Source organism: Fundulus heteroclitus, unplaced genomic scaffold (genome assembly GCF_011125445.2).
Source record: "Fundulus heteroclitus isolate FHET01 unplaced genomic scaffold, MU-UCD_Fhet_4.1 scaffold_74, whole genome shotgun sequence".
NCBI lineage: Eukaryota > Metazoa > Chordata > Actinopteri > Cyprinodontiformes > Fundulidae > Fundulus > Fundulus heteroclitus.
This window is the reverse complement of record NW_023397186.1, coordinates 965,993-991,475: the sequence shown is the minus strand read 5'-3', so window position 1 is coordinate 991,475 and position 25,483 is coordinate 965,993. Positions and strand designations below refer to the sequence as shown.

The 25,483-nt window shown below is 39.7% G+C and overlaps 1 protein-coding gene across 2 annotated transcripts in view; it reads right to left on the bottom strand.

Annotated features, from left to right (window-relative positions):
* The window catches only part of tmod1 (tropomodulin 1), a 28,235-nt gene that overhangs the window by 1,572 nt on the left and 1,180 nt on the right, over nt 1–25,483 (bottom strand). The window contains exons 2-11 of one of the 2 annotated variants that reach the window (XM_036134096.1): nt 16,049–16,121; nt 15,551–15,687; nt 10,274–10,430; nt 9,498–9,614; nt 7,160–7,249; nt 6,190–6,320; nt 4,420–4,527; nt 4,179–4,322; nt 3,702–3,846; nt 2,995–3,094 (exon numbers count right to left, since the gene is read on the bottom strand). In XM_036134096.1, coding sequence (XP_035989989.1) covers nt 2,995–3,094; nt 3,702–3,846; nt 4,179–4,322; nt 4,420–4,527; nt 6,190–6,320; nt 7,160–7,249; nt 9,498–9,614; nt 10,274–10,430; nt 15,551–15,673 — 1,115 coding nt within the window. In that variant the 5' untranslated portion in view covers nt 15,674–15,687; nt 16,049–16,121. The remainder of the gene's footprint in view (nt 1–2,994; nt 3,095–3,701; nt 3,847–4,178; nt 4,323–4,419; nt 4,528–6,189; nt 6,321–7,159; nt 7,250–9,497; nt 9,615–10,273; nt 10,431–15,550; nt 15,688–16,048; nt 16,122–25,483) is intronic. The other variant, XM_036134097.1, reaches the window with a different exon arrangement.

Here is a 25,483-nt window from a genome sequence, read left to right as displayed (position 1 = left end):
TTGTTTGAAAGAAAACCATAAGAAGACTCATTCGCAGTGTTCGACAAGCCATGTGGCTAGCATTTTGAAGAAGGCGCTCTGATCAGATGAAGCAAAATTTTAACTTTTAAACTAAAAAAAAAAAAAATGAACTGATTAGAGCACCTTACCCTGAATAAACTATGACCTCTGTGACACATATGGAGGCAGGGCAGCGTCATGCAGTGGGGATGATATTCTTCAGCAGGAAGTTCAAAGTGCAAAAAGCATCAAGATGAATCTTACACTGAAGCACAGAGAGCTCAAACTGTACATTTGCATCTACAGAATCGAAACAGCCGATAAACAGGAATGGTCTTTTCAAATAAAGAAACAGACTTCCTAAAACAAGGAGAAGCAGAGAATTAAAGATGTAGAAGAAAAAGAAGACACATTTAAGGCAATCACAAGAACAGGGTTGGATCATTCCCAGAAAAAATATTTGAATGAAAGGTTTCATTTTGGAATTCAAAGGAGCAAAAGTTCCCCCTTCCAAACAATCGCCACCCTACATATCTAGAGCTACATTGCCAAGGGCTTTGGCTTATGGTAACAGAGAAGCCAGTGACCACTTTAAATGGAAGGCCATAACAAACATCAATGATGGGCGCAGTTGGGATGCAGAAATTCATCTCGCTTTGGGGGAAAGAAGCTGGAGCTGTTGTGGGAGACTAGATGCAGTCGGACTCACCCCTACAAATAGCTTGTCTCTGGAACCCAACTACTCGAGAAGCACGGGGATTTCTCTTATCGGGATGCTTACAAGCCTCTGGCTGAGGGCTTCTGCGATATCACCAGGTAGTCTGAGGATCACAGCCGTAAGCTAGAGAAGGGAGAGGAGTCGTAACTATTGTCCGTGCATGTACGCCAAACGGCGGCTCAGATTACTCCCGGCCCTACAAGATTATTTGGACGGTATGCTGGAATGGATACTATCTGAGGAGTCTATAGTGCACCAGGGGAACTTAGGTGTTCATGTGGACAATGATGGTGCTAGTTAGAGGCATGTGATTGTGAGGAATGGCTTCTTGACCTGAATCCAAATGGTGTTTTATTACTGGCCCTCTGAGATAGGCATGGGATGTCCATGGCTGAGATCAAGATTGTTCATAAGTCTACTTGGTACCAGGCCGCTGTAGGCCAAAGGTGGATTGATTTTATGATCCTATGAGTGGACCTTTAGCATCTATCTTGGTGATTCGGGTGAAAGGAAGGGCAAACCTGGTAGTGAGTTGAAAGTAGAGAGTAAGCAGCATAAAAAAAGGGCAACTGGGAATGTCTGTGTTCGGGTAATCTTGGACACACAGCCATGTTCAAGACCTCCATTACTGACAAGGCTTCCAGAAGATGGGAGTTCAAAGTAATTAGTGTCTATCCAGGTGACAAAAGCTCAGTTGAAGGAGTACTTTGAGCATTTTGTTATTCTCATCACCATGTCCTCTCAGGCTAAGGCAACGTTTCGGGACATGTTGGGAAGACAAGTCAATCACCATGGCATATCCTTGTGGTATTTAAAAAACGTCCATGGCAGTAGTAGGCAAAATTCACTCCGAGATGCTGAAAGCTCTAGATATTGTTTGGCTGTCTTTAAATGTAGCATGGAGTAGGACAGCCCCTTTGGAGTGGCAGAGCAGGGTGGTGGTCCCACTTTTTTATAAAGAGGACCAAAGAGTGTCTTCCAACTATTGAGAGATAGCACTACCCAGAAGCCTTGTGAGGGTTTACCCTAGGTTGTTGGAAAGGAGACTGCGACTGGTTATCAAACCTCAAATTCAGGAGGAGCTGTGTGGATTTCTTTTCTAACCTCTAGGTACCTTGTTTTGGTGTTCATAGAAAGGATCCCAAGAAGTAGTTATGGAAAGAGGGGTCTAGTTTTGGAGCATTGGGGTATAATCTTTGCTTTTTGGAGAGAACTCGGTTCTGTTGGCACCTTCAATACATGCCCTACCTACATGCACAGGAGATATTCACAGCTGAGTGTGAAGCAAGTCAGGCTGAGGGTCACACATCCAAGTCTGAGGCCATGATTCTCTGTTGGAAAAAAGGCGGATCGCTCCCTCTGGTTCAGGAGTCAGGCTTTGCTCCAAACGCAAAATTCAAACATCTTGTTGTCTTGTTTACCAGTGATGGTAAACGGGATGAGGGACAGATGGACTGGGGCCCATTCTGCAGGAATGAGGGATGTTGTGCCAGTCTTTCATTGTGAAGAGAGAGTCAAGGCAAAAAGAAAAGCTATTGACAGATCCCACTGGATGAAGACCCAGGGGAAGACCCATATTTCTCTGGAGGGACTACTATGCCCCTTCTGGCCTGGGAACTCCATGGGATCCGCCGGAATAACCCGGAGAGTGTCGCCGGGGAGCGGGATGTCTCAGATGAGAGAAGGATGGATGGGTAAAATGTTCAGAACTAAACAAGAGAATAATGCTTCATATATATGATTTTTATAACATAAAGGATGGAAAATTAAGATTTTTTTTCTCCCTGAAATCCAAACATCCAGTTTGATAGCATTAATGGCCCCCAAAACTGGGTGATCCAGTTTTGGGACAATGAGCGCAGTGTTTAGACGGGTAAAGAAAAGAACAGAGTGAACCAAATATATCAAGAAAACAAAGATGGGAAAATCCGCAGAAGAGGATTGTTATAGAAGCAGTAACTGAAAAGCAAATCTGCCACAGAGGAGTAAAAAGTAGCACAGTCTTGTAGATGAGCAAGAAGGACAGAGAAGATGAGAAATCCAGAAGCGGCATCATTAAGGGGAGCTGTTCTGCTGCTTCAGAGTCAGAAACCATAGTATGCATTAAAATTAAATAATCAATGGAAGGTGCTGCAGAACGGTATCGGAAATTTACAGAAAGTGGCAGAGGACGTGGCTTTGTAGCGAATGACAAGGAGTTGCTGGCAAAAGAAAGTGAAAGCTGAGCGATTGAACGCAGTAGCGTCTGCGTTTCACATGTGCGCTTTTGGCTTTACTTAGTCTTGGACTTGAACTTTTTTCCAAAGGCTCTCTCCAGCTCGGGAACTGACAGAGTGAAGGTGAAGGAGCCGTCTGATTCTGATCTGACGACCCGGGCTTTGGGCGACGAGGAGGTGGTTGATGAAAAATACAGTTAGTCATGACAGATACAAACACAAGTTTTCACAAAACAAACAAGTTACAAAACCATAGAAACAAACCATCATTACACTCAACTCAAAAGAATGAAAACTTCAGACCTAAAAAAAACTGTGTTTGTTTAACAGCACAATAAAGTTTAAATAAAAGGCATCACATATGGCGAGCCATGAAATGGTCTGTCCATGCGCGGAGCAGGAAACGATTCCTTTCCTTGTTACATTATGTTCTCTTCTACATCTTTTCTTAGTTCTTATGTCACAACTTGGGAAGTTAGTGTTTTCATTGGCTGCCTTGACTGAGTAACCAACCGATGATATCACTGCAGTTCCCCTGTTGGGCTCTGATTGAAGTAGCAGTCCAGCCGATAGAGTGGAGATAAGGTGTCAGCAGCACTGACATACACATCAGCTAACGCTGCCAAACGCAATACTGCTGAGTGATTATACGGGTCACATACGCATTTACCAGATACGGTGTGCGCATCTACAATTCTAACTGTTGCAGGATACAGTGGTGTATCCTACCCTGCATGCATAGTTGTGGAAGTTTGTGTGAAACCCACCCAAATCGTTGTTGTTCATCATAGCATTGGAGCCTCGCAGGCGCGGGCCCTGTTGAGTAAAATGATACCCAAACTTTAACAAGGTGGTGTTTTTCTCAAGAATGCTGGCTATCTCCATCTCCACTTTGTTTCCCAGCGGCTGGCTCTGGAGTTTGGGGGGAGGGGGGGAGCAAAAAGAGAGAAGAGGAAGGGTTAATAAATTACCAGCTTTAAATAATCTCCTGTAATACTCAGATGGCAGCAAATATGTACTTTTCTCTCCATTACTGTTTCTGTTATTTCAAACAATAAACATGGAAAACATATAAATGCAAGGTAAGTTATGAAAAGCTGTCAACGAGTGAGTCATTGATGCACAGCTATGCAGTGTGACACATTGCTATGTAATCCAAAAGGCATTAAGCTAAAGTGGTTTAGATTGCTCGCGTAAACTGCATCTGCCCACAGCGAGTGGTGTGTGTGTGAGTCGGCTGGTACCTGATTGTCAATTTTAAGCTCCAGTAGTGTGGTGTTGTTCTGAAGTGACTCGATGAGGGCCAGGATTCCAGTCCCGGTTATGAAGTTTGACTCCACATTCAAACTCTTTAGAGTTGTGTTCACCCTCAACATCCCTGCCAGTGCCTAGAGAGAGAAACAGTGAACACTATTCAAGTTCAGAAATTGAGTTAACGATTCGTCATGAAGTGAGTCTGTTTAGGTGAAGTGATGAAAGGCTTACAAATGCTACGGGGTCATTGCTCCTTGTTCCGACGATACTGAACCTCTCAACCACAGTGTTCTTCATCAGTGCCTCAGCGTACGCCTTCAGTGTTGGGACGGGGATATTCTGGGTAACAAGGAAAACACAGTGATTAAAGAGCGACTCATCGTTACTTTAGAGCAAGAAAGAGCTAAAAAATATTAAAAGTTTCAAACACACTGCAAAAATGTTACTAAAAATAAGCAAATCTTTCTTGAAATGAAAGTCTTTTTCTTGATTTGAGCAGGTAAATAAGACTATTTGCCAATGGAATAAGATTTTTTGCATTTAAAATAGGAACAATTCATCTCCATCATCTTATTTCAAGTGCAGTATATCTAATTATCTTATTTTAGGGGTAAAAATACTCATTCCATTGGCAAATAATCTTATTTACCTGCTCAAATCAAGGGCAAATACATTAATTTCAAGAAAATTGTACTTATTTTTAGTTCTCTTTTTGCAGTGCATAAATTATTTTACAACTGGCCTACCCACTGATTTTCACAGCAGATAATATTAAAACCCACATAAACAGCCCTTATGGTCTTACTGTGGTCATCCATACCATTTATGGATGATGACGTGTCGTCAACCATAGAAAGCAGCAGCCGATTTTAAAATGAATAATTGTTTTCTCTAACAATGCTGCCTTACAGGAGAAATAGCTGAGCCTCAAAGTGATTAGACTGTAGGCTGATATAGACAGCAATTACATTTTGACAGCCACATTACTGCTAAGCAGTTAAATCGATTAAAAAACAGAGACTGATTATTCATAGAAAAGTGAGACTTTAAGCTGCTTCCATTCACTATCGGTATGCTTTATCCAATTAATTGGAACAACTGGGAGCGCTGGCGCACATGTCGCAGAAACAACGCTGGTCAAACCTGGAGAAGATGTTGCAACATTTCCCTGATTGCTGCAGAGTTTTAGTATAATAATACTTTTAGCCACAAGTGGACATTTTTCCACTGTGGCAAGTTACAAGTAGACCAGGGCACAAGCCACAGAGAGCAACTAAATCCCAGTGTAGGGTGCTGGGCTGTCAGATATCCCAGCTGCTGCTCTTAGACAACGTTTCTCCTGACTTCCTCCTCCTCACTTGATAAATTGCTGAATACATTTTCTCGTAACAAACTCGTGTTTAAACCGGAGATTCTGCTGTTGATACTTTCATCTTTGGCGGTGATAGTATTATGCAATAAAACCCATTGATTCGTGACTCTTTGGCAACTTTTGACTGACTGCCTTTTAAACTTATATAGTTTTTGATTTCAGGCATGAAAATTAATATAACCCATGTCTTAAAAGCTCCAAACCTAATTTAAAATAAAACAATTATGATACATTCACTTTAAAACTGAAACCTGTACTGTTAAAATGTAACATATAAATATTTGCTTTTACCCTAACAGAGGGTTCTATTTGTATTTTCAACCACTTAACTCTAAGAACATATTTATAAAATACCAAACAGCAAAATGATTTGTTATACAGTTTAATTCAACAATTCGGAAAATCTATTCTGACATAGTTTAGTGTCTAACTAAATATAATGAAAGAATATTCAAATATAAATAAAGAATATTGCATTTTGATAAAATAATAGCATTTTTTTCTTACTTTGTGTTTCTTTTTAGCAATAACGTACAGCACCTTTTTTTACTGTTTTCACTATTTCAGCCATGTAAATGACTGATTTTTGAAATCGGATAACATTTTGTTTTTTTTGAAGCAGTCCTCACCTTTATGTTGTTAAGGTTGACCTCCACTAGGTCAGGATCATTCTTCTTTATCCTCAGCAGCGTTTCCTCGACATCAGTGGAGTTGGGCTCCTCATCAGGGACGGGTTTATACTGGGTGCACTGGATCACACCTGGAGAGCAACACAAGTTTAACTGTTATTGCTTTAAAACTATTATTCTGCTGGGGAAAGAAGATTTTTTTTGTTACGCCAAGCATAAAGTACTATTCATTTAAAGCTTACATTATGCTCCTGGATGAGAGAGCTCACATTCAAACAACAAAACCAAATCCCAAACACCATCAGAGCAAAGTGTCAACTCTTTATTACGTTTACTTCTGTAACTGGATTAATATGACAAAATGACATGACCATTCAACAAGGAAATTATGCCAATAATGTCCCATTTCCCTCCCAATCATTAATTTCTCAACGTTCATCTCAAAAACGTAGCGTCTGCTAGTTTCAGCTGGCACCTCAGAAAAGGATCTGTTTATCAGTTGAATAAATGTAGCCGTTTTAAGCTCTCACACTGTTTAACACTGAGAAAGACCGCCACAATGAGCCCCCTCATAAGATATACAATGGATTTTATATGTACGCGTGTCTGAATGATGAAGAGAAGCAAACCTGTGGAATAGTTTATAAAAATTTAATGTAACTAGACGACTCAGCAGACCGTTTTTCCCAAGGAGAAAACACGTGGTGGAACTACAGCTCAGCCTGTAACAAACGACGAAAAGCTCAAGAAAACTGTCTTTTTGAAAATAATTGTTCACACTGGCAGGTTGTGGTTGTTTCAATTAATTGCAGCCCTGCTCACATTTTCTTCAACAACGTATTATTTACCACAGACCACAAAAATGTGTCTGTGTGAGTTAAGTACCAGTCCTGTCACTGACGTGTCAATACAAATCAGTAAACTTCAGGTGAGTGTGTAGAACATGAGCGGTTGTGTGTGTTTAACATACTGTTGAGGCCTTGCTTGTTGACTATGGTGCTGCTGGCCAGTGCTTCATAGTACTGCTGGTTGCTCATTAGGGTGTGCATGCCCAGGATAGCTGAAAAAGAACATGACAGCAAAGTGAAAAGCAAGGTAAACAATTCTGAATCAACTGTCAGACCCATAAACATGCCACCATTTATAAGAGTGAACCAGATTTAAAATTCCTTGTCCATGTATTTCCAGACTCAAAATTAAAAAATTCAAAAGTTCTCATTCTTTAAACCACATTTTTAGTTTTTAGGGTGTTAATGATGCACAGACAATAGATGAATGGATGGATGGATGGACAGACATGCGATGAATAATTCCAAAAAAAGTAAAAAACAAAGCAACTGGACATGTTTTTCGTAGTTGAAGACGTTTCCCTTCCTCTCCAGGAAGCTTTCTTAATTCAAAAAGTCTGGAGTAATCATGAGTACCAAGCTATATACTACTGTTAAACTAAGGCCTTGTAATGGCTTAGATAACATGCAAATTCAACAGAAACAGGTCCACCCCTTAGTAATGGGCGGTCGTTAAAACCATTAAGCCATCAGATTGAACCGAAACTGGCCCACTCCTCTGTAACGAAGAGTCGTTAGGGTTGTTATTGGCTTGGCTTACAGGAACAATGTTTTGATCACCCGAATGAGGGTGAGAGTTAAGGTGATGATTGGCCGGAATTAATCCTATAGCTATGTTATAAGTTTTTGAGAGTTGGAACCTAAGGCCTCCTTCTCTGTTTAAGGTTGTTTTTTTCTCTGTTTAAGGTTGGTATGAGAAAAAAACAACCTTAAACAGAGGAGGAGGCCTTAGGTTCCAACTCTCAAAAACAGCTATAGCTATAGGATTAATTCCAGCCAATCATCACCTCAATTCTCACCCTCATTCGGGTGATCAAAACATTGTTCCTTTAAGCCAAGCCAATAACAACTCTAACGACTCTTCGTTACAGAGGAGTGGACCAGTTTCAGTTCAATCTGTTGGTTTAATGGTTTTAACGACCGTCCATTACTAAGGGGTGGACCTGTTTCGATTGAATTTGCATGTTATCTAAGCCATTACAAGGCCTTTGTTGGGCAGTAGTATAAAGCTTGGTACTCATCATTACTCCAGACTTTTTGAATTGAGAAAGCTTCCTGGAGAGGAAGGGAAACGTCTTCAACTACGAAAAACAAGTCCAGTTGCTTTGTTTTTTACTTTTTTTGAAATGACCATGACCTGGATGACTGAGAATCTTCACCAGCATGCGATGAATAACATTTTGAACAACTCTTTTAGCATTTTAGTACAAAAAAAAACCCCTGAGAGACATTGGTAAAGTGCATGCAGTTAAGTTTGAAATTATTCATACCCTGCGAGATTTCTTTTTCATTCAACCCATAAAAATATGTTTCTGATAGGAAATGAGACAGGCATCTCTCAAAAAATAACAAAACAATGTAAAAGGATTTTAAATTTAGAAAAAAAAAGTTTCTAAATTGAAAATAAAGATTTTATTGGAAGAAAAAAAACGCCTCGTCAAACATCTTAACTGTCATTAGAGCAATTAAACCTGTCTTAAAACTGCTGACCAGCTTCTTGCGTGTGTCCACATTAATTTTTAAGATTTATCTTTGGCAATGAGATCCAAGTTTCTGATCTTAAAACATTAGTATTACTTCCAGTCTAAAAACTGTTGCTAAAAACCAACTATAACTTTAAACCTAAATATGACATCGGCATGAATAATTCTGGTCTTAACTGTGTAGGTATGAAATGTAGGTTGAAATCAAATGCTAATGCATGCACATGAAACAGGGGAACAAATTGCCAAAGGGGCAAACTGATCCAGAACCAGATCTTTCATGTCAAACACGCTTTGTTCATGTTTCAACACATTTGCAGTGATTAGTAGCAATAATAACTCTGATGAATTAACAAGTATGCAGTGTTTTTGTCAACTTGTTCCTGTCTGCTGTTCACAAAAGACCTCGTAAACATGAGGGATCCTCAAATGTTCCATGCAAACACAGTGTGGCATCATTGGATACCCAGGATGTAGCTCATTTAATGGATAAAGAGATCCAGCAGAAGTAGGAGAGGATGAGAAAAATGGTGAAACCAATGGAGGGATGAAGGGGTGAATGAGGAGGGGAGATGAAAGGAAGGCTGAAGGAAATGGAGAAATAAAGAGTTAATACGAGGGAAAACAAGGGCTAGGAAGGGCAGAGACATCTTTAAATTATTTAGTGGGTATGTGGAGTACATTTTAAAACACTCAGTAAAACACTGCAAGGAATTAAAGTGCTATGTTAGATGGGATCTGTGGCAGGACACGTTACCTGCAATATCACAGAGTTCTGCATCAGAGGCGCTGGCCAGGGCTTCCTCCAGCTCTGGCTCCAGAGTCACGTTCTCTATGATGGGGTCCACCCTCTTTTTAGGCACAAAAGCCTTCCCTGTGATGGGTGGGAAAAGATGTAATACAAAGATATTTGTTACAAGAGAGGCAGCAGTAAGAACCACATCATACCTTCTAAAACAAATGGAGTATAGGTGGAAAAACATGTGCACCAGAAAGTATGTAAAACCTGAGCTGCACAGTAAGGGAACTGTTTCAAAAAATAAACATACTAAAGCGAAGAAAAAAATCCATCTGTAAAGTGGAAGCCTGAATTTTCATTAACCTTTTAGGAAGAAGCATAATTTTAATTTTTAAGGAAAACAAAAAAAATCTGATTTCCTTCCTCTCTAACCAACTAAGGCGTCTGTTCTTTCAGTCAGAAACATTTATAATATAATAGCAACTAGTATTTTTTCAGCTCTAAATTTTGTACTTTTTTATTAAATGTAACAAATAACATCCTTATAAGTTAAAATATCAGGTTTTGAAAAGCAGTGGTACAAAAAGCACTTATTTCTCACAGAAAATTTTTCTCAAAATCTGATAAAGGGAGCAAATTTTCTCAAAATTTGCTCCCTTTATCAGAGGGAGCAAAAATCCTCAAAATTTTTGCTCCCTCTGATAAAAATATGGAATTTAAAAAACCTGCCTTACCGACTAATAATGATTACCTGATGAAAATAATGACATCTCAGAGGAAATGCTGGTTCCTACCTCTTTTCTCGCCGGTGAACGGCACCAGGTCTTCTCTGTCGGGATGCTCGTTGGCCTGTTTTTCCAGATGGGCCAGCAGGTTGTCCCTCTGAAACGTTCCTGTCGGGGCTTTCTTGGTCTGGTCCTTCTGCCGAAGACCAGCAGGCAACAACGCGTTCTAGGCAAAGAAGGAAATTCATATTGTTTTAATATTCGCCCTGATTGGTTGAAAACTGAACAATCTTGTCTTTTCGTCTTCTTCACTCTTACTGGGTGAAGAAGACTCAACATCTGTTATTTTTTATTTCCGCCTATAAACTAGCAAGGCTCTCCACCGGGATTTTCCTAACTCCTGACCTTTTCTTGGCTAAATCATCGGGCAAAGAGTTAAATCTGAGTTCAAAGTTATTACTCAATATGCAAGATATTGAAAAGATATTAAAATGGTCAAACAGAATGGGGGGACTAATAGTTTAATCCGATGGACCCTAGAACACTGGCATCTTGTGAAGCTTAGCGACAAACAACCCCATTCACAAATAAAAAGAAAGTACCTGACAGAACAGTAAGATGTAAAGCAGATATTACCGTGCTGATAAATATAACTCCCCCATTAATCCTTATCTTTTCTCCTGGACAGCGGGGGAGATCAAGGAGTTTCCCAGGCCATTACAGCACATAAGTTATTTTCAACCTGAATCAACAGTAAAAACCAGAACTCTTGGAGGCCCTCTGCTTATAGCTTCATATCTTATCAGGGCTCTCAGCACTCGCATGGCCACCATATTCCCCAGTCGTTCCCTCTCTCTCTGCCCCACTCAGTTGTCAGTCTACCCTCAGGTAATTCAAAAGCCTGAAAGGAACAACAGTGCAGGAAAAAAAAAAAAAAAACTTCCCAAGAAATTTGCAGCCGGTGAGTGGCACAGATTTCCTGCCAAGCTTTTGTTGGCCATCTCAGCTGTGGATGACGGGCCTCGGTCCCAACTTATTTTTAACAACAGTGAAATCTCTTTCTCTCATCTTACACAGTTTAAAGGCTTCATCAAGCCTGCCAGTGACAGGAACGGGCCAGTTCCCGGTATCAAGGTTTACCGAGGTTTAAAAAAAAAAAAAAAAAGGTACTTGTTGTACTTGTGCTTGTTTGTCTTCCGCTTATCTGGGACCAGGTCGCGGGGGCAGCAGATTCAGCAGAGGCGCCTAAACCTCCCTCTCCCCAGACACCTCCTCCAGCTCCTCTGGGGGAAACCCGAGACGTTCCCAGGCCGGCCAAGAGACATACAGGACTGTCTCAGAAAATTAGAATATTGTGAATAAGTTCTTTATTTTCTGTAATGCAATTAAAAAACATGAAATGTCATACATTCTGGATTCATTACAAATCAACTGAAATATCGCAAGCCTTTTATTGTTTTAATATCGCTGATTATGGCTTACAGCTTAAGAAACCCAAAAATCCTATCTCAAAATATTAGAATATCGTGAAAAAGTATACTAGTAGGCTATTCAACTAATCACTTGAATCGTCTAATTAACTCGAAACACTGCAGGGTTTCCTGAGCCTTGAAAAACACTCAGCTTGGTTCAGAAAACTAAATCACAAGTATGGTAGTGGTTAAGAGACGACGTAAGATTCTCACAGTAACTGGTGTACTGACCATGGCATTACTGTCCTTGATTGGCCTGCCAATTCCCCTGACCTGAACCCCATAGAGAATTTGTGGGGTATTGTGAAGAAGAAGCTGAAAGACACCAGACCCAACAATGCAAATGAGCTAAAGGCCGCTATTGAAGCATCCTGGGCATCCATAACACCTCAGCAATGCCACAGGCTGATTGCCTCCATGCCACGCCGCATTGATGCAGTAATCTGTGCAAAAGGATTCCCAACCAAGTACTGAGTGCATTAATGGACATTTTCAAATGTTTGATTTTGTTTTGCTGTTATAATATTTTTTTTTACTTGGTCTGAGGAAATATTCTAATATTTTGAGATAGGATTTTTGAGTTTTCTTCAGCTGTACGCCATAATCAGCGATATTAAAACAATAAAAGGCTTGCGATATTTCAGTTGATTTGTAATGAATCCAGAATGTATGACATTTCATGTTTTTTAATTGCATTACAGAAAATAAAGAACTTTATCACAATATTCTAATTTTCTGAGACAGTCCTGTATAGTCTCTTCAGTGTGTCCTGGCCCTCCTCCCGGGGGGGACATGCTTGGAACACCTCCCGAGGGAGGCGTCCAGGGGGCCATTCGGAACGAACGCCTGAGCCGCCTCAGCTGACTCCTCTTGATGTGAAGGAGCGGAGGCTCTACTGGATGGCCAAGCTCCTCACCCTACCTCTGGGAGGATCTTATTCGTTCGGCCATGACCTGATTTTCATGGCCATAGGTGAGGGGAGGAGCAAATCGAGAGATTCGCCTTTCGATCTGCATGTCGATCTCCTGCTCCATTCTCCCCTCACACTGGAACAAGATCCAGAGATACTTAAACTCCTTCCTCCCCTTGAACCTCATCCCACCAAAAAACAAAAAAACTGGAGAAATGTTTATTTTCCAGTCAAAAAATGACATGATTTCAAAACTAATAAAATTACGTGTAATAAGATACAGCTGAGTTTTCCCCAGCTGTATGGAGCACAGAGTTGTGCGTCCCCTCCCCTACCTGTTGCTGTGCCTTGCCGGTGAGCTGGCTGAAAGACGGTTGCTTCACTTATTCCTTACTTACAAAAAGAGAAAATTGAGGAAAACCCCTGTGAGAACTTTGGAGTGGAAAAATTAGGAAATGCCACCCATCACTCTTTGTGAGGTCTTGTTTTAGTAGCAGTAGGAATGATTGTTACTTTCTCTCTTTAAATAAAATCTATTTCATCATATTGCACTTTTTTGTGTAAATACTGTGAAAACATAATATTGCTACTCAACGTTATCTTACCTTGAGAATTACATTCCATATTTAATTTTATCTCCTTTTTAATTATAGTTAACTAAATTTATTCTAAATGTAACCAACTAAAACATTCAAATATTTAATTTTGTATTGCCCCTCTCATCTTAAGGGAGATCATTTATTTACACCTACAATAAACATAAGAAAGATTGACATTTTGGTTGTAAATCCAATATTGCTGCAAAATAAATCAGCTAATGAACTTCTTGCCTCTCAAGAAGATTTGTTCTCACTGGTTATTTTGCAAACTAAGTCGACTTTTCCACATGGGTAAAATCTGATCTGATTAGATGTCATTTCCTTCAACGTTTCTGTCTCGTTCATTAGTTGAAATATAAATAATTTTTGCCCCTGTTTCAGTCCTTCAGGAGTTTTTGTTCTGCTTTCTACAGGAAAAAGGACTATTGATGAAAGGTACGACTGAAATTTCATGCCAACAAAATGAACCCTGCTAGCCAGCTAATAAAGGTAAATTCAATAAGCAAAAACCTACAGATAAGAACACAGAGTATCAACAGTAGTTAAGAACCCAACATGTTTCAGTAGATAGAAACACAAAGAGCCAAGCCAAGAGTAATAGTCCAAAAGTGAGGGAACACATGTACTTGATGTCCTCCTGATGACTATTCTTGTACTCGTGTTCGGTCCAAGCACAGCTGGCAGAGGTGGAGTTGTTTTTTTTTTTTTTGGTTCTACGTTGGACTTTTCAGAGGCTTTACTAGAAGTGATGCAGGACGTCTCTCCATCTTACATCAAACGGGCACTTCACTGTTGTGCAAGCCCCTGACCGCCGGGAACGGGCACAAACAATCCAAGCGTGCACGCACACACCGCGTCGTCTGTTTACGTCATGGAGGCTCCTGCAGTTGCTCACTCCTGGCATCAGTCTCACTAACACACGCACAGTTCTCCATGTTAAACCCTTCCAGTCATCCCCCTTGGCATTGTGGGGGACTCCTGTCTCCTTATAAGCGGCGAGACATCCATCTGAAAGCTAATATAGCTCCCATCGCAGCCATAGCTCATGGTAAGTAACAGTGTTCTGTCTGCACATGCAGTTATGGGTCTGACACAAAGGCAACACAATTGCCTGTTATATTTCCTGCTGCTGTACTCAATACAACAAGAAAAATAATCTTTAGAATATTTTTTATTGTACTTTAGCATACATTTTTGTATTTAAAATCCAATGTATTTAAATGTATTGTTCCGATTAAAATGGTTTAGTTATATGTTACATTAAAGTAAATCTGATGCAGCGCCAGGCAAAAGTATTCATACACTGCAAAAAGAGAACTAAAAATAAGTAAAATTTTCTTGAAATTAATGTATTTGCCCTTGATTTGAGCAGGTAAATAAGATTATTTGCCAATGGTATGAGTATTTTTACCCCTAAAATAAGATAATTAGATATACTGCACTTGAAATAAGATGATGGAGATGAATTGTTCCTATTTTAAATGCAAAAATCTTATTCCATTGGCAAATAGTCTTATTTACATGCTCAAATCAAGAAAAATACTTTCATTTCAAAAAAGATTTTCTAATTTTTAGTAACATTTTTTCTCATTTTGTCCCATTTCAACCACAAACTTCAATGTATTTTTTTGACTCCATCAACGCAGAGACGTTAGTAATTAAGAAGTGAAAGGAGAAGCATGGTTTCTATATTCTTTTACAAACTCGTGCCTGTTTTTTACAATTCAGTTATGCTCGAACTTGTGTTTGTCCATCATAAGATCCAAATAAAAGATTAAAGTTTGTGGTTGTATTGTAACCTAAAGTGTAAATACGTTTGCATTCTTCCAAAGTGGAATCCCATTTCCCATATTTATCCATACAGGGAAATGCCAGCTCCAAACCTCTCCAACCAGCTAAACTGTCCACATTTAAGATATTTAAATACAAGTTATTTGTCGGTTGTATATGAGATTAACCTAGATTAACATCCAAATATTACGTTGTTTTGGTGTGTAGGGCATTTTAGCTGATATGACTTCCATATTATCATTAAAAGTTAATTTGAAACTGAGTTATTTTCTGAAATTACAGACTTTCACGGACTCAAATTTCCTTTATTATAAAAGACTTCTACTATGAAACATAAAATACAAAAGTTCACTAAGATTTTGGGGGAGATGCTTTTACAGTGGTAAGCGAGTAAAGTGAGTAAATAAAGCAGGGAGTGAGGTCACGGTAATCTAATAAAAATAAAGCAGTGAGCCTCTTTTAGTGCAGCGCATTACATTAATGGTTCCAGTAAGACAGCATGACCCAATAACTCTGCACTACAAAGAAAATAGTCTGACTCTGCTCCTTCCGGACTAAAGCGTTATAAACTTACATCAGGATCGAGCTCCTCTAATTCATCCTCTAACCGCTGCAGCTCCTCCTCTGAGAGCTTCTTCAGCAGCTCGTCCTCGTCTATGTCCCTGTACTTGTCCATCTCCTTCTTTAACACCGACATGATGAGCCGCACACCTGGAAATACAGTGGTGTAAAAACAAGGTTAAACGACCTTAAATTATATTGCGTGGTTTTATCGGAAAAAGTCATCACATTTTATATATTGGAAAAACTCGGTCACACTGCATCCACACCCTGACAACCTCCCCAAATCTGAGAGTCGTGAGAAAAAAAAAAAGATAATCAAGCTGGAGAATCTAGACTTAATTTTTTAGATATCTACAGTGATGGGAACAACATATAGAGATGAGACAAATTACAATGAAATGCATGGGCTTCTGAAAGATTAGAGCATTTAAAATGTATATTTTACCAGTAGGATGCAGAATTAATTGAGGTAGCATCACTAGGTGTTATCGTTAGTGGTCATACTCACCTCGATGAGCCCCACTTCAGGGGTGAGATGAGAAGAAGGCAGCCAAGTGTTCAAACTGAGGGACGGTAGGAAGCTGCAAGAGACAGAAACATGAGCGAGGAAAGCTTCACCTTTCTCAGAATCAGACAGGAATGGTTACATAAAGTCATCTGTCTGTAAACAGGTAGTGCTCCCAATTTGATGTTTTTAGATTTCTGCTTTTTTGATTTAAAAATCAAATGAACAAAAACCCTTTTAGCAGAACAGAAGTCATGGAGTGGCAAATATTACAAGCACCAAAACGAATATCTGATTTAACATTCATCTGGTTATCAAGTTTTACATCATAGCTGAAAGGGATAGCATTAAGTGAGGCAGTGTTAAATGGTTATTAAGCCCTTAATATTTACTCTGCAACAGATTAATATTTTGGCATCTTCATTTGGTGTAGATCCAGATTACTTGGTCCTGAAAGCTGAAGCTAGTCCAAGACCAAAGAAGACTACTACAGGGTCAAAACAACTTGAATCTCAAAAAAACTAATTTTGGTCTAGACCAGGGGTCTGCAACAAGGGGCTCACTGGACCTCCCACAATGGCTCTTAATAACTTTGGCAAAAAATGATAAAGAACCAACTAACATTTTTAAATATCGGTATAAAAACAAATGCAGGTTTAGGTGTTTGATTTTTTTTCATTGGATTATTGCTTTGAATTTCCAGAACAGAATGACAAGGTAGCAGTAATATTTTTTTAGATAGTTTTTTCTTGTCATTAGGTTGGAAACTGCGTGCTTTTCCCCATCATTTTCCACTAACGTAAACACCTCAAAGACGAAATGTATCCATCTTCTTTTTGCAAAAGTTTTATGTTTACTTTTTTTTTTTTTAAATCAAGACAAAAATGGCTTTTTAGATTGTAGAGGTTGCAGACTCCTGGCTCAGAAGTTCAATGTTTTATGAACCTTTCAATCGTCACATCTGGCTCATGTACTGAGCAGCTAATGAATATAATGAATTGATCTGAGCCAGAATAATTTGTCTCTCAGATGCTAATGTCAAATTTCACAGGCTTTAGTGACCTTGGGGGTTGTACAATCATGCATATTGCATGGTTTTTCTGTCATCGTTCTGTAAATTGGCTGCTGTGTTTTTCTTCTATTTAATTAAATTATTGCATTTTATCTGAATATGCCGTACGATCAATAATTACACAATATGGTTTTTTTTTTTCATATGTGATTAGTTCATTCTCTTTTGCTTTAGAATTTAACTTTAAATGAGCTTGTTATTCATACAGTCATATTCAATAGTTTATGCATTTCTAAGAGGCTTGTTTGCCAGATTAATAGTACTTTTAAAAAAACAACAACCTTTATACTGGTATCAAATCAAATTTTTACTAAGCCCCCATTTCTAAGAGAAAAAATTAGCTTTTTTATTGGTCTGATGCAATATTATAATCTTAAATGATATGTTATTAGTTGAAGACAAGGGGGAAATAAATCAGAATGAATAGAAATAAAGGTTTTAAAACATTATCTGTCTGTGGTAATCAATATAATGTGTTTCCTTTAGTGAACAGAGTTACTCAAATAAATTAACTTTTCAATAACATTCAAATTTATTGAATATGGCTGTCACTGTAACTTTTTATGACACACACTGCCACACCTAAATTTCCCTATTGTAGAGCAATAAAGGTATTTCTTATTATCTTATCATTTACCCAGATAATAGAAGATGGAGATGGTGTCAATAATCTTCCAGTGTGAAACATGACTTCAAACTTAGGCCATAAAGCCTTTCCAGCAAAAAATAACATAAAATAAAATAAATAAATAAAAAATCATACTTTTTTAAATAAATATTTTACACTGTCTTACATTTTTATTGGGCAGTGACTAGGACCTTAGGTTTACAATTACTGTTTTTAGCATGAAAACACAGAAAGACCTGACCTCTGTTTGATGTAGAAATAATCATCAACCTGTCTGGAAACGAGGGGCCGATGCGAACACAGTGATGTTTAAAGGTTCATATCGTATTGTTGAGATAAACAACTAGAACGTCCAGTTTTATATTTGCTATTTTGCACCAGCAAATAGCGCCAACCTTCAGGCCCAGCTAATCTGGATATATATAATAAATTATAGTTTACAGGTTTAATAGTCTGCTGAACCCGACAGATAAAATATACTGACTGAGATGACTTTAAGGACGCGCTGATTTGTTTCTGTCGTCAAAACATCCTACAACTGTACTACACTGGACATGTGTTTAGTTGCCATTGACAGATGTCTCCATCACAGATCTGCATGGTCATTTTAGAGCCTGAAATGAATCATAATTTAGCCCAAATGCTTGCGTTAAATGATGGCGGAACTGCTCTTTTTTTTATGTGTGCCAGCAGGTGTTTTTCCATAATCAGGAGAAGCTAGGCCAAACGTACCTTTAATATGTTCTGCCCTCCCAGAGATCAGTGACACGCCACGTTACCAAAACACAAGATCAAGAACTGGGCTTAGGTCCAAATAACGCTGTCTGCAAGTCTACTTCAAGACACTGGCCTGCTCTGCTGATGTCAAACAGACGCCTGGTCTGTATCTGAGCTTCTACAAGCTTCGGCTTCAAAACAGGGCTCACAGAAACTAAAAAAAAACACAAAGCTACCATTTAGATTTTAAAACTGGAAAAGAATATTTCCTCTTTTTTTTTTTTTTTTTTACCATTTTCACAGCACCCTGTTTCATGAAATATGTTTTCCCTGTCCCGTGCCCACAAAAGAGCCAGATCTAACAGTAAAACCCTCTGCCAAAAGACTCCAGATTAATCAAAATACAAAGTGAAAATGGTAACTTCCAGGTGATCTCTTAGTTAACAATTTCAACTTGAGAGTTTTGTGATTTCTAATAACTTTAAACATGGTTCTGGTGTGAAATGGCTTTTATTGACATTCCTAGAGCTGTGAAATCTGTGCAGCTCAGTGGAAACGGTGAAATACACTCATCAGTATAAATGTCACGTTCATTTTTGCCCTTTAAAAGATGCATTTGAACACTTTTTTTTCCCTAAAGTGAGTAGATGGTAAAACAAAGTAGTCAAAAATGGGAACTGAGCGCACAGATGTCATTTTATTGCACACTTTCCTTAATTCACACATACATAAATACAGAAACCATCATTATATTTTGGTTATAATGTCCGAAAACATACTTTATGAAGCCATCATCAAGCTTGCGGTATAACTTTGGCTGGATATTTGACCGCTTGGCCATAAACAACTCGGCCACTAACAGAATTGACCAGAGGTGGGGACTCGAGTCACATGACTTAGACTCGAGTCAGACTCGAGTCGTTAAAATCACGACTTGAGACTTGACTTGAAAAAATGCTCAAAGACTCGGACTTGACTTGGACTTTCATGCCATTGACTTCGGACTTGACTCGACTTGAAGCTGTTTACTTGAAAAGACTTGATATTTTTTACTCAAAGTCTTAAAATTTAAAACACATTATTTATAAAGTGGCGTCATTAATTAATTTCACTCATTCCGTATCAATATGCACAGACCGTCGCTATGTTTTTCCTCTCTCCTTATGTATGTATGTATGTGTACGTAGCGGCAGCACAACCAATCAAATTAACAGGATTTGGACATTTAAAAAAACGCGGCGAAGCTACAGAGCTCTGGGAACAAAATAACCGCTCGAATATGCTTCCGCGAGTAATTTATTTTGGCTACGTAGGTTATGAACTTTCAAATAAAAAACGAACTGCAACTTGTAAAACATGCAAGAAAAGAATATCGGATGGAGATGCCACGACGTCCAACTTTGTCCGGCATTTGAAGCTTCACAAAGAGCGGTAGGTGGCACTTTTCTTTTGCTGTAAGATAGTTGACTTTAGCTAACTTCGTGTTAGCATGTGTACTCCCGGTTAAATTGGTGATGATTTACCCTAAATCCGGTCCTTCAAATGCCTCCACAAATAATGTGCACTGTGTTAGCTCAGTAAGCCGGTGGATAGTGAGCGGGGCTCCGGAACAGAAAGCCGGCTGCGCCACCGAGAGGCTGCGGCTGCGTACAGCTCTGTACCAACTCGCGGACTTTTTCACAAAAAATGCCGGCAAACTCGCTGGAAACCACTCATCTACCGAGTCGTATAGTGCATGACCGCCAACGCCTGCTAGAATTACGGTCATGCAGTGTTTTTTTGACTTGTAACCACTTCTACGCTCGACTGTTTACGCTGCTTTGGAGCGCTCCGCTCTCAAGACCCAGAGGCCGAGGAGGCCGCGGCCACTTCCGGCAACTCGCGCCGGAGTAGAGTGAAGAGGAAGCGGCTGAGCCGGCCAAGGAAGCGCGGCTACCGTGGAGGGCTAGCAGCTAAGCTAAAGGCTAACCCATTTAGATCGCCGCTTCCATCCATCTTGCTCTCCAACGTACGCTCACTGGACAACAAAACGGACCATCTACAACTCGAGCTCTCTGCAAAGAGGGAGTTTAGAGACTGCTGCGCTCTGTCCCATCATGATGATGAGCCGGGTCTAGTATCATCTAAGGATGGTTAGTGTATTTGAAGACATCTACGTTGGGAAATTATATTGACAATATATTGTTTACTGCAGTCAGTGCATTAAGTCAACTGTTTTTGACTTAATGCACTGACCGGCGTGACTGTCACATGTCGTACAGACCCATTTCCAAGTGGTATAGCTTTGCTGGGGAAAAAAAAGACCAAATTGTCCCAAATAAATTTTGTGTTTAGAATATCTGTCCCATATTTACGGAGGACTGAAACTAACATACGTAGAAATAAAAGCAGAAAAATAAATGCACCAGACCTTCCTGAGTTTACTTGTGATAACTTCATTTATACTTATTTCATTTTTTTAAAACTATGTTGTAGTGTTGATGTTTATTTATGAAAAGAAGGAGTAAACTGAAGTCAAATGTAATTCATGAATGGCTGTAATTTATTTTCTGACATCTGTTTACTTCTGACAGATTTGAAGAATACCAGATGAATAAGAGGATCACAAATGAACCTCAACAGCCTTCCATATCACAATTTCTGGACACTCGTGCTGGGCAGTACAGTATGAATCATCCACAGCAGAAAGCCATTACAAATGCCTTACTACGTGACTTAATTATTGGTTGTAATCTGCCCCTGTCTATTGTGGAAAACAAGAGTTTTCGACACTTTCTGACAGTAGTCGACAGCAAATACAGCCCAATATGTCGCAGAACAATGACATCAAAAATAGAAGATCTTGCTGCTGAGAAACATTTGATGTTAAAAACCCAGCTGAGCCAGACTGATCATGTTTCAGTGACAGTGGACATTTGGTCAGACCGAAAGATGAGGGGTTTCCTTGGCATCACTGTGCACTGGATACAAAAAGGAATTGAGAGGCTCGAGGTAAAATCAAAACTGTTGGCCTTTGAGCGCTTCAAAGGCTCGCACACAGGTGAAAGAATCTGTGAAAAGTTTGAAGCTGTATGCGATGAATACAACATCAAAGATAAGCTAGATTACATTATAAGTGACAATGCTGCCAATATGCGAAAAGCATTCACTGTATGCTTTCCCACTGACCAAGGTGAGGAACCTGATGATAATCATCATCTTGACGACCCAGAGCTCTGGCATGACTTACCCTTGGAAGATCAGGAAGCAGTCGGTGCTTCTTTGGGAAAGAAACATCGCCTGCAATGTTTTGCTCACACACTTCAGCTGGTGGTGAGAGATGGCCTGACAGAGACCAAAGTGGCATCTCCTGCCCTTTCAAAGCTATCTAAGCTCAGCTCACTACTGCACACAAGCACAACATTGAAAGATGTGTTTGAAGCTGAATTTGGTGAACGGAAAGGCATCCCTGCTTCTGTAATCACAAGATGGAATTCAACAGTGAGACAAGTGAAGGCGGTTCTTCAATGTGAACATCTAAAACTCTGTGCTATTCTTGAAAAGGCCGGGCACAAGAAGTTGTTATTCACAATACGAGAGTGGAACTTGTTGAAGGAGATTGTGGACATCTTGAAACCGTTTGAAGAAGCAACTGATTTGACACAAGGTGAGAAAATAGTCACGATCAGTGCTGTTGTTCCATCCGTGCTGTCCCTCAATCACCACCTTGAGAAACTGAAGCCGCAAGTCCGTTTCCTGAATGGTCTGGTCAGCAGTCTCCAGGCATCTTTGAACAAAAGATTTCTTGGAATTTTTATCAGTGTGCAAATGGCGAGAGCAGAAGAAGGGATCACTGCACCCTTTTCAGATCCAGTGTACCTCAAAGCAGCTGCTTTGGATCCAGCGTTTTCTCTGTTGTGGGTGGAACACCATGTGTTGGGCAGTCAGGACATGAAGACAGAAGTGACACAAAAAGTTAAAGGTAAAGACTGTATTTGGTGTTCTTTTTCTGTATTATTTATTTATTGTCTAAAATTCTAATACAGACTCTTTTGCCGCTGTTACTTGGATGTTTTCTCAGATCTGATCCTGGAAAATGCTGCAGATCCTGCAAAGTTGGAGCAACACGTGACTCCTGGTGATAAAGATCAAAAGGACTGTGAAGATGGAGGACTGTTTGCTGCTTATTGTAAGAGGCAGAAGAAGGATGTCCAGACAAGTCCAGCACTACAGCTAAGTCATTACCTCCATATTGCTGATGGACAGAACGCCCTCTTGTTCTGGGCAATGAACATGCACACTCTTCCTTCACTGTTTAATGTGGCCACCAGAGTTTTGGCAGTGCCTGCTTGCAGTGCTCCAGTGGAGCGCGTCTTCAGCTATGGTGGCATCATTTTACGTCCTCATCGTGCACAAATGACAGACAGACTTTTGGCCAGTTTGGTCTTTTGCAAATGCAATGCAGAATAGTTAACTGAAATACAGTATCCTCAATTGCAGATTTGTTAATTGTTCAGTTGATATATTTGTTTTGTTTCTTATGTCACTCAAAACATGGACACATAAAAATACATGTTCACTCAGTGACCAGGTCAGAGAAAAGAGGAAAAAACTGCTGTTATGGTTCTTTGTATTGTGCTGTGGAAATGTCAGCATTTTTGTCTTTTTTTTATTGAATATCAAGTTTAACAGAACTGCGCAGTAAAGTGGTCCAATTTAAAAATGTTTTTTATACTTTGTGTTCAGCTACACATGTTCTATCATCTGAGATAAATACATATTTTAAAAAGAACAAATGGTCTATTATTTGAATTTTATGTATAATTGCGAATTATATATAAAAAAATAAAATAAGAACGACTCGAAATGACTTGAAATTAAAGGTTCCTGACTTGAGACTTGACTCGACTTTACCTGTCTTTACTTGAGACTTGACTCGGACTTGAGGACAGAGACTTGAGACTTACTTGAGACTTGCAACACAGTGACTTGGTCACACCTCTGGAATTGACCCTGACATCCTCTTCCAGAGGATCCACCTGTCAGTGCCTCCTGATCTTAAACCCACTAAAGACAGCGGAGAAGACGGTGGACTTCAGGAGAACCCCCATCATTTCCCTCAACAATCCTGTGTCTACAGTGGATCACTTTCGGTTTCTAGGGACCACCCTCTCTTGGGACTTGAGATGGTCCTCACGCATGGACACCATCCGTAAAAAAGCCCAGCAGAGACTGTACTTCCTGCAGCAACTTAAGAAGCACAACCTTCCTCTGGAGCCTCTGATCATCTTCTACACTGCCGTCATTCAGTCTGTCTTGTGCTCGCTCGTCCATCTCCGTGTGGTTCACGTCATCCACAAAGCCTTACGGGTCCAAACTGCAACAATTAGAACTGCAGAGAGGATCATCGGGACCAACGTTCCATCCGTTCACAGCCTGTACAGGTACAGGTACAGTAGAAGGCCAGCTAGAATAGCTGTCCACCCAACACATCCTGGTTACAGGTCAGTCAGGCATTTAAAAAAAAGGCCCACAGGGCCCTGAGTCAGGCAATATCCCCCAGGCAGTGAATCTGATGAACACTTTGCAGTCAGGGTAGCCATCTATTCTGCTGTGGGGAAAAAAAACTTCTGTATATACTGCCTCAGTTCTTACCTTTTCCCCTTAATAATGTATTTTCTGTTATAGATTGTAGTTTGCTGTTCTGCTTGCTGTTACTTGTCTGCCTGTTGTTGTTTTTTTGTTTTTTTTGTTACATGATGAGCGTTGGAATCTGAAGTCAAATTTCTTGTTTGTACCCATAAACCTGGTGAATAAAGTCGATTCTGATTGTATTGTCAGAAACGGTAGAACTTATTTAAATTGGCTGGTGTCCAGACAAGGACTTGACTTTTAAGCAGTGAAAAAAAATGTACAATAGGCGCGAGTGCGGCTTCATTCCTGAATCTTTTGACGTCTGTTTGGACTAACAGTCCTGCTGTGTCTATGTTTTGTTCGTGCATTTAGGTTGAGGTCAAGTTTAAGGATGTGGAGGCAGTCCTCCATCTTTACTATTAACACACGTCGCGCAAGGCACCGGTATTAATGGCGGCTGAACGAACCCTCAGCATGATATAACCACCGCCATGCTTTAGTTTTCTTAGGTTTGAAAACCTGATTTCGACTCCACCAAACACCGTTTATCGTGAGCAAATAAGCCGTCTCACCAGACAATAGCTTTTCTCCATGAAGCCTTCATGTTCATGTAAGCAGCTGTGAATTTTATTCCGAGTTTGAATGATTTTATTCTTCATCTTGTACAGCAACGTCTCAGTGCATGGTTATCTAAAACGAGTTACTCTCATGATACCGACTGAAAAGTGTTTGAGGAACTTCGAGCTGACGTCAGGCTAGAGCCTGGGTTGCTTCTGCACTGTTCCTGAACAGTGAACTAACTTCAGTGTTCCTGAACTAACTTCCTTTAAGTTGGGTGACTGGGTCAGACAGCTGAACCTTGGGGATGCTCCCCTGTGCTTGAACTCTGCTTGAAAGGTAGATTCCTTTTCAGGAAACCAATCGACTTAAATCAACTAACATTCTTGAAATAAACATTCACCTAGAATGTAAAAGCAACTTGTTTGTGGCTACAAAATGTCTACAGCTTTTCTCAAATACATTTAAGCACATATTAGTAGAGGGGGATGTATGTTCCTTTGAGAATGTACAAGCATATATTTAACCATGTAATAATGCTTGAAAGATGATCAAATCTGCACACTTTATTTTTTTTATTTGACGTTTGTTGTACATCTTTTCGAAATTGGAAAAGAACAATTCAGATAGATAATTAAAATCCCAAACCTAATGTGACGTTTAGTTGTTTGTCCGCTATCAAGATCAATAATCTATTCTCATGAAAATGCCTTAAAAAGACCATGACATGGTCAGATAAAAGAGAAGTTACCAACCTAAATGTTATTTTCTCATATTAAGGAGCAACTTCGTGTGTGTAGGGCGCAGTCTGACTTCAGCTGTTGAGTTTTACAGATTTCTCAAATGACTG